At 49.6% G+C, this 8,493-nt stretch overlaps 1 protein-coding gene across 1 annotated transcript in view; it reads left to right on the top strand.

The window, feature by feature from the left end:
* Positions 1 to 7,656, top strand: part of Aldh5a1 (aldehyde dehydrogenase 5 family member A1) — a 29,864-nt gene extending 22,208 nt beyond the window's left edge. Inside the window, exons 8-10 of the mRNA XM_023699985.1 lie at positions 658 to 827; positions 3,281 to 3,339; positions 4,515 to 7,656. Of these exons, the coding sequence (XP_023555753.1) occupies positions 658 to 827; positions 3,281 to 3,339; positions 4,515 to 4,720 (435 nt within the window). The 3' untranslated portion in view covers positions 4,721 to 7,656. The remainder of the gene's footprint in view (positions 1 to 657; positions 828 to 3,280; positions 3,340 to 4,514) is intronic.
* Positions 7,657 to 8,493: the final 837 nt, after the last annotated feature.

Here is an 8,493-nt window from a genome sequence, read left to right as displayed (position 1 = left end):
TACAGCACACTGCCACTGACGCTCCTGCCTGGCAAGTCTGAAAATGGGCCGTAAGTCTGAGCGGGGCACCGCAGTCATAAAACCACAGTCATTAAGCAGCTAAGTTGTTAAACTAGGAGTATCTGTAAGCTGAGCTGAGGGAAGAAATCCCTTAGCATGAGGAGCTACTGAATGGAAGGATTGAGAAGATGGAAGAAATGTCATTTATCTAATAAATAATTGACAAAAACTTCTCAGACATGGGGAAAGTAACTTAATTCTTTAGATAAAAAGATCTCACCAGTTACCAAGCAAAAAGAATGTAAAGCAGGTGGGCTATGGTGTGCCTGTAGGTGTATGGTGGGTGTATGTGATGGTGTGCAGTAGGCGGCAGAATCAGTCAGAGACACTCTCTGGGGACAACGTTTAGTCCCCATCATGAAGCAGCGCAGATCCATGCTGAGGAGAAAGGATCAGAAGAAAAATAAGTGCAATTCAGGAAACAGAACGACATGGAACCCAAAAGGCTGGGACTCACCCTGGGGTGCAAGGAAAGCACCCCCAGAAAACCAAATAAAACCAATTACAGTTTTCTGCAGTGTGAGTTGTCCAGAGGTTGTGCCCCTCAGCTCTCCTCAGCCAGCCTCCCCCCACGCTCTGCTTTTCCTTGTCACATAGGTGGAGAAGCACGTGAGTGACGCAGTCTCCAAAGGGGCCACCGTGGTGACAGGCGGGAAGCGGCACCCATATGGAAGAAACTTCTTCGAGCCCACCCTGCTCAGCAATGTCACCGGGGACATGCTCTGCTCTCATGAAGAGACGTTCGGGCCACTGGCACCGGTTATCAAGTAAGATCCTCCGGCCTGTGGGGAGACCAGAGCGGACAGAGCACTTCATGTGCTGTGGAGGGGCTTGGGCCAGGCAGGGGCAGGCTGAGCCCCCCGAGGGGCAGAGTTCAGTTCATGGCCTTCTCTTCTTAGTCTTTGGGAACTCTTAGCATCTCTTGGCCTTTGGCACCCTTGCTTCTTCCTGCAGTGTCTCTGGTGCATTTTGGTCTCACCCCAGGGCATTGTGGGCCTGAGGTCCCCATGTCTTCTTTTGAACATCTAAAGTGTTTGCTCAGCCCCAGAACATTTGTGATCCTTATTTCTCACAGGGGTCTCCTCCCATCTGTGTATCCCTTGCCAGCCCTCAAGAGGATGGGTGCGGCGGCATTTCTACTGCTGGCCTCCGCAGCACCTGCCTGTTCTATCCCTCCCTTCCTCCATGCCTGATGTCTTCTGAGAGTCCTTCTCCATGGGCTGGACTCTGGCTTTGGCCATTTTTCACTAGCATATGTTTGCAGTAATGACACATTCATTTGGAGGAATTGGTACTTATGTGACGCATATCTTGATCATTTTCTGTCCCTTCCCTCCACTCCTCTCTCCACCCCTTTCTCTTCTCCAGAAGGCCCGCCTTCATTTTATTCTTTACTTATATTTTGTGTTTCTCATAGAAGAGAGAGAACCCATATGATATTTGGGTTTCTGTGTCTTAATTAATTCTTCAGATCTATAACCCACTCAAGTGCTTTGTCCTTGCTTTTTTTTTCTTTCCCCATTTTGATCTTTACAGTCACTTCTTCCCTATAGCTGATTTCGCTGGCCTCATTTTCCCCTTATTCTGTGGGGCCTGTCTTATCCCTTTCCTAACATTTTGATTTTGTTCCACAATTTCTTCTTGGTCTGACATAGACTGTGCTGTTCGTTGTCATTTTTAGTCATAGAGCTCCTCGGCTGTCTCCTGATCTCCCCTGTGAATTCTGGGCATCCTTGACAGCTGCTATGGGGCTGTGAGAAAAGCTGGGAGCCCAGTTTGAGCTCCTGATGTGTTTAGGGGGCAAAGGGCTGAGGCCCAGGGTGCGGCTGGAGGGCTCTAGTACCCAAGCCTTGTCTCTGCACCAGCCCAATGTCCTTTTCCTCCTGGGTATTTTGCAGTTATGTCTATTGCAATGGGCTGGAAAAAAAGAGGCTGCTCCTCCTGCCCATGCTTGTTGTGTGTGGCTGGTGTGCCACCAGGTGTGGGCACTGCCCAGGCCCCCATCCTCCCTAGGTTACCGGGTGTGGGCACTGCCTGGGCCCCCGCCTGCCCAGCACCTAGCACAGATCCAGGGGTATAGACAGGATCACTGGAAATTCAGGGGGGTAATGAGGGGCTGCACCCCACCTCTACAGCTCCATAGGTGGCCACTATTTCCCTCTAGGATCCAGCTGCCTTTTTGGTCTGCAAAAACACCCGACGTGTTGCTGGTTTTTTGCTGATACAGCTATTTCAGTCACGCTGTCCTTCTCCACCTCTGGCATCTCCAGCGCCGAGCTCCCACAAGCTGCTGCCACTTGCCCAGGGCCAGAAGTCTACTTTATCATGTACTTTGCTCACCTTAGTACCGCTGTTGCTTATGGAGTTTATGCATTATCCCACCATTACACAGATATACCACTTGAAAAACATTCATCCTTCATCTTAATAGAAACATTTTTTTTTTCTAGAATGTGAACCCCAGGCTGTGTCAGGTAACCAGAAGGACGCAGGCCTCGGAGGTGACAGGAGTAGATTCAGGCTCTGCTGCCTGGTGTTGGAACTGCAGGCAGGTTGAGGATTTCCAAGTGCTCTCTGCATAGCCTTGCAGAGACAGCGGGCTCCCTTTGCTAGTGGATCGCTATATTTAAAACTTTGTACACTTAGAAAATACCACTTGGATCTTGTTACTGAAAAAAGATTAGAATGCTGGAAGAAGCTGCAGGGGGCTTTGGTGCAAGCCCTTGCTTTCAGAGAGGAACAGATGCCACTCATAGTGAATGGGGAGCAGGGGTGAGTGGCCAGGCCTGTTGGAAGGCTGGCCTTGCCCTCTGCCTCTCTAAGTGGCCTTCTTCCTCCACCGCCCTGTGCCTGCTTCCATGTAGTTGTGCTGTATCTGGGCCCCTACATCCTGCACACACATGATGCCATCCAAGCAGTTATGACAGTAATGAGTTCTTAGTGGCACCGGAATAGCAGTCCCTTCCTCAGGGGTCGAGTGATGGTCTAGATACAGCACGGTGCCTGCATGCTGGCCGAGGCCAGCACTGAGCTCAGCACTCAAGTCAGCGCTGCATCCCTCTGCCACTGGCACTGTTTTCCTCTCTGCCCTTGGGTCTCCTTGCAAAGCCCTGACTTAGCTCTTGCCACTGTTCAGTAAACAAATCAGAAAGGGAGACGGCTGGGCTCCTGTGCTGTTCCCTTCACAGGTTTTGCTTATGACCTGTTGTAACTTTGCCAGGTTTGACACAGAGGAGGAGGCCATCATGATTGCCAATGCCACTGACGTCGGCTTAGCAGGTAGGGACCCTTGCTCGCTGGGCAGCAGTCACACTTACTCTGTCTGGCAAATGCCAGCCATGCAGTTTGAACTATTGCCCTGGATTCTGAGAAAGAAACGCACATAGAGCATGCATTGTGTTGGTTTCCAAGTGGAAGGTTGGATTTGTGCAAGACAAATTCCTTCAGCTTGGGCCTGGGGGACACTTTGGGGAGGTCTCAGGTCAAGCTGGGGATAGAGGAGGCAGAACATTGCACATTGCTCCATGTTCTCAGGAGCTTAGCACCCAGAAATTCCAAGTGCTCTTGCTTCTGTTTTGCCTCTCTCCTGAGAGCCTAGGCTGTGGACACCAGCAGAGAGTGCAGGGCAGGAAGGAAGCTTGTGGGCAGGAGCTGCTGACCTTCAATGTGCAGGGGGTCAGTGGCACAGCTTGGCCCAGTAGTCCTGAGAAAGTGAGCATGTTGGTGTCCACAGTGCCTGTGACAGGGAAGAAGGTAGACACAAGAGAGATACTCTCCTACTCTGTGGAAGCCTCCCCTCCACGGGGGAAAATTGGTCACACCCAGGGAGGGAACAGGTGTGCTCTGGGGTCTCCTGTCCCACTTTACCCACTCACAGAGTCAGATATGGGTCCAGGGTTTCTGCCCTACCAGGTCCAGAACTGGTTTCTTCCCTTGTCTGTGGGTTGATGGAGGAGGAAACCATGTCCTGCACTAGGTTGTAAGTAATAGGCATGATTCTGATCATGCAGTCAGAGGAGAGATCCTGAGGGGACTAAGAAAGCTCAGAGAGAAGTAAGTGTGGTGGGGAGATGGGTGGGCTACATTGGAGATGACAGTGAGTGACTGGAATGATGAAGGTATGGCTGAAACTGCTCACAGGGACACGAGGGAAGGTCCGAGTAGCTGCTAAGGAATTCAGCCTTGTTCTACAGATAACCAGGACAAAAGCATTGTGTGGAAATCTACCAGGCATTCCAGGTGGGCTAGAGAGGAGAAGCAGAGCTGGGAGCAGGGTGTTGCAGTCTGACGGGTGTGGGAGAGCCGTCATAGCAGTGCGACAGGAGCAGCGGTGACATCCAGGGTCTGGAGATGCAGGTGTGGAAAGGTCCGACGAGGGCTCATCCGGGAACCCTTGGACGGGATGTCCAGGGGAGGTTCTGCATGTCACATCTGTCCTTCCCTCTGCTTCCCAGGTTACTTTTACTCCCAGGACCCAGCCCAGATCTGGAGAGTGACGGAGCAGCTGGAGGTCGGCATGGTGGGCGTCAATGAAGGGCTGATCTCCTCCGTGGAATGCCCTTTCGGGGGTGTGAAGCAGTCAGGCCTTGGGCGGGAGGGGTCCAAGTACGGCATTGACGAGTACTTGGAGGTCAAATACGTGTGTTATGGAGGCCTGTAGGAGCCTTCAGTTCTGAAGAAATAAAGAAGGGATGTTTACTGACACACATGGGGACATTGCATCCCTCATTTTAAATAAAGTAGTAGGCTACTGGAATTAGGGATAGTTTAGAATTTAGCCAGTCCTCGTGCTTCTAAGCAGATGTCAGTCATCCCCCTCCTCCATAAGTGGGGGTGTACCCTGACCCTGGGACTGCACAGCCTGGACAGCCAGCCTGGGTCCCCAGCATGACCAATCACCCCAGAGCAAGGTGGAGCGAAGCAGGCACCCTTGGGCCCCTTCCCAAGTGGACTCCCAAGCTTGGGAAAGGCTTGGTCACTGCTCAGGTATCACAGTCTGGCCCCAGCATGGGGTGTGATGGGCGGTGGATCACATGAGCCCCTTCCTCGCCTCTTATGTCAGAGGCAGTGGCCAGACTGACCCCTGGCAGCCTCTGAAGTAGCCCAGAGTTGTCTGCACCACTCTGTGGGCTGCAGAGCGCTTCTCTGTGTCTAGACCGAAAGTCTTCACTGTCCCCAGTTTACTGCTTCAGGTTCTTCTGTTTCCTGTAGAAGATGTGTCAAAGGTGAAAGCAAAGATTGGCAGAGGCAGGATGGTGCAGTGGTGGGCGTGTGGTCTCTCAGCCAGGCTGCTGCGTAGCTCTGTACCTCTGTTGGGAGCAGTACCTCCCATCCCCCACTCCAGAGCCATGTGTCACCAGCAGGGACACCCAGCCTGCCTGTGCTCTGGCAACGCCTTAGGTGAGAGGAAGCAGCCCGGCACCCACTGGCCAGCCTGCCGCCGGCCTGAGTCGGTTTCTGTCTGTCCTGGTGTAGCACCACGTACTCTCTACTTGCAAATGAGCAAAGCCTTTACCACTGTGATCTCAAAAGAAGAAATAACTCCCACAATTGCCAGGCCACTTTGTGGGTTTGAATTCAAGCACCACTTGCCAATCAGAGAATTTATATTTCATCATGAACTGCCTGTGGCCAGGGTTGGCTCTTAAGCTGAGAGAAACAGTCCCAGTAGGACAATGCTAGGCTTTTCTAGAAAGGCCTCCTGTTGTGAGGAGGACTCTGGAGGAGTAAAGTGAGCAGAGATGAAGCCCTTGCGTCTTCCACTCAGGGCACCAGCACATCCCGTGGGTGCCACAGGTGTGGGAGAAAGGCGTGACTGAAGGCGCACTGTACACAGCTGCTCCTGAGCCCCTGTCTGTACCCCGCACCTCACTGAGCCATGGAGCGGGAACAGTGTGGCTAAGCAACAGTCTCCAAAGTCCCAGTGCCCAGAGGACGCTTGCTGTCCTGCAGCTGCCACAGACCCGTCAATACCTGCCATAGCCCCAAGGCCCAGAGGAAAAGGAGCAGAACTGCCCCGAGCGACACTGCCCAGACCTGTCCAGAGTCATGCCGGGTGCTGACGGGTCATTGCTGCTCCACGGTTGTTCTGTAACTGTCGCTTAAGATTTGTGTCAAGAATACAAACGCTCTCGTGTTAATTTCTGGAAGCTGGACACTGCTGCTGAGATGCGTGGAGGAGTGCTGTCCCGTGCACGTTTAACTGTGAGCTGGTGCGTTCTCGGAGAGATGGCACTCGAGAGTTTTCTTGCATATTTGGCTTACCAGGTACTTAAATTGAGGGCCAGAGACCACTGAAGTATCTTTGACCAATTTTGTAATTAAAATAATTTGAAGGTTTGGGGGGGAGGGTCCATGGAACATGAGGCCCCCGCGCCAGTCCCCAGAAGCACCCCCCCAAAAAAATATTAAGATAATTTGAAAAGGAAATAGTTTGTTATTTAGTAAAATGGTTTTGTGTTGTGGGAAGAAAGAGAAATATTTATTTAATTTTGGGAGGTAGGTGCAGTCTGGCAGTCCTCCTGCCTCAGCCTCCCAAGCAGCTGGGACCATTAAGCGTATACCACCAGCCCCGCTCAGAGTTTTTTAGATCAACATTCATGAGGGTTATTTTCAAGAAGGTAACCTTATGTGATATATGGAATTCTCTTTTTCAGACATGTGTCTGTTTTACAACATAACTAAAAAAGACCAGGGATTGGCAAACTATAGCCCATCTGCCCACTCTGGTACTGACTTTTGCAAACCCAAGAACCAAGGACACGATTTATATTTCTGAATGGCTGGGGGTGGGGGAGATTCTGAAATATTATTTACGATTCATGAAAGTCAGATTTCAATGTCCTTCTGTGAAACTCGGCCATACCTGCTGGTTTATGGTATGAATGGAAGGGAAAAGTCTGCTCAGGATGAGCCTGAAGGGTCGCTGTGCATCTCCTCCCAGGAGCCAGCTAGCCCCTGTGCTAGGCTCTGAGGGAGAGACCAACCTTCACACATTTATTGGGCATTACTTCCTTCTACTAAACACTTGCCTTGTCCAAGGTGCTTTGAGCCAGTGCTGCCCAGAGCTCCCAGCAGTGATCAGAAAACAAGAGTCCACAGCCTTAGCAAGCTCGTCGCCCCACCCCTCCCCCAGCTACACAGGGGTGCTCATTTCAGGAGGTGACGTATGGCTGTCTCTACCATTTGAGGGCTTTGAAGTGTAACTGTCACGTCTTCCCATGCCGATCTGTATTCTTATGTAGAGACTCAGTGGAAATGTGGATTAGAAGCACAATGTAAGGAAACCTGTGTTCTCATTAACTGACATCACGAACTTGAAACTGCCACAGAATTTGTTTCCTCTAAAGGGTGGATTCTGATGTTGTAATTGCCTGTATCTAGCTATTTTAAATAGCATTTTACTTGAATAATAACATGCTGTAAATGCTTCATGCTCTTTCTTGGGTAAAATTTGGGGATAGGAATAGTGGAAAAATATACAGATATATTGCTTTTTAAAGGTGTACACCACTAATTTTTCTAGTTGCTGACATATGCATCTGTGCCTAATGCAGAGTTGTACACGTGTAATTAATAAATGCTGAGCCGGCAGAAATCCTACTTCTGTGTGTCAAGTGTCTGGTGTGAATCTTCTCCTGACCACTTGAGAGTTTCTTCGACAGTATGAGATGGGTTTAGATGTGAAGAATGACCAAAGCGAGAGCCAGGATGTGCACTTTGGGGGCTTGTCTCTAAAAGAATTGTTTTAATTGTCTATTTTCTGGGGCTAATAATGCCAGGGATTATGCTATGAAAAAGAGAAGTTTATTTCAACTCATGATTCTTGTGTACTCATAGGTGACATTGGGTGACAGCTTTCTGGCAGGCAGGGTCCCTGGGCAGCATAGGGCTTCCCTTGGCAAGAGACTCAGTCAGTCAGGCCTTGGCAGCCAATCGCTGTCATGCATGGATCAGTCCATCCAGGAGGACGGAGCCCTTGTCACCGCTCAAAGGTATCCTCACGGGGTTTCTGCACATGTGTGACCCTGCATATTCCCGTGGGTCCAAATATCTTTTTTTTTTATGGATAACAGCTGTAATTCCTTTTTTAATTTTTTTAAAAGAGTACAAAATAGTATTAAAACAAAAAATTACAAGTGATGCAGAATTTTCACTTAACAATATAATATGAATTTCACAGTATTTGTTGTAATGCATAATACTGTCTTCCAACTAGTTATTTATATTACCAGATATATGTATGCAAAATTGGAAGAAATAAATATATATGAAATTAAGAGAAAAAAGACAACAGTTGAAAAAAGGAGACAAAATAAATTAAGCATTAACTGCTCCTTTCCATAGACCAGCAGAAGTACATAGTATAGTTATCCAAACCATCCTGCTTAATACATAGATATCTTTCCCCCACTCCCTCTCCTGTCTTTTTCT

This window comes from Octodon degus, unplaced genomic scaffold (genome assembly GCF_000260255.1).
Source record: "Octodon degus isolate 3935 unplaced genomic scaffold, OctDeg1.0 scaffold00119, whole genome shotgun sequence".
NCBI classification, from domain to species: Eukaryota; Metazoa; Chordata; class Mammalia; order Rodentia; family Octodontidae; genus Octodon; species Octodon degus.
Note: the sequence above shows the minus strand (reverse complement) of the source record. Positions and strands in the feature narration are given on the sequence as shown.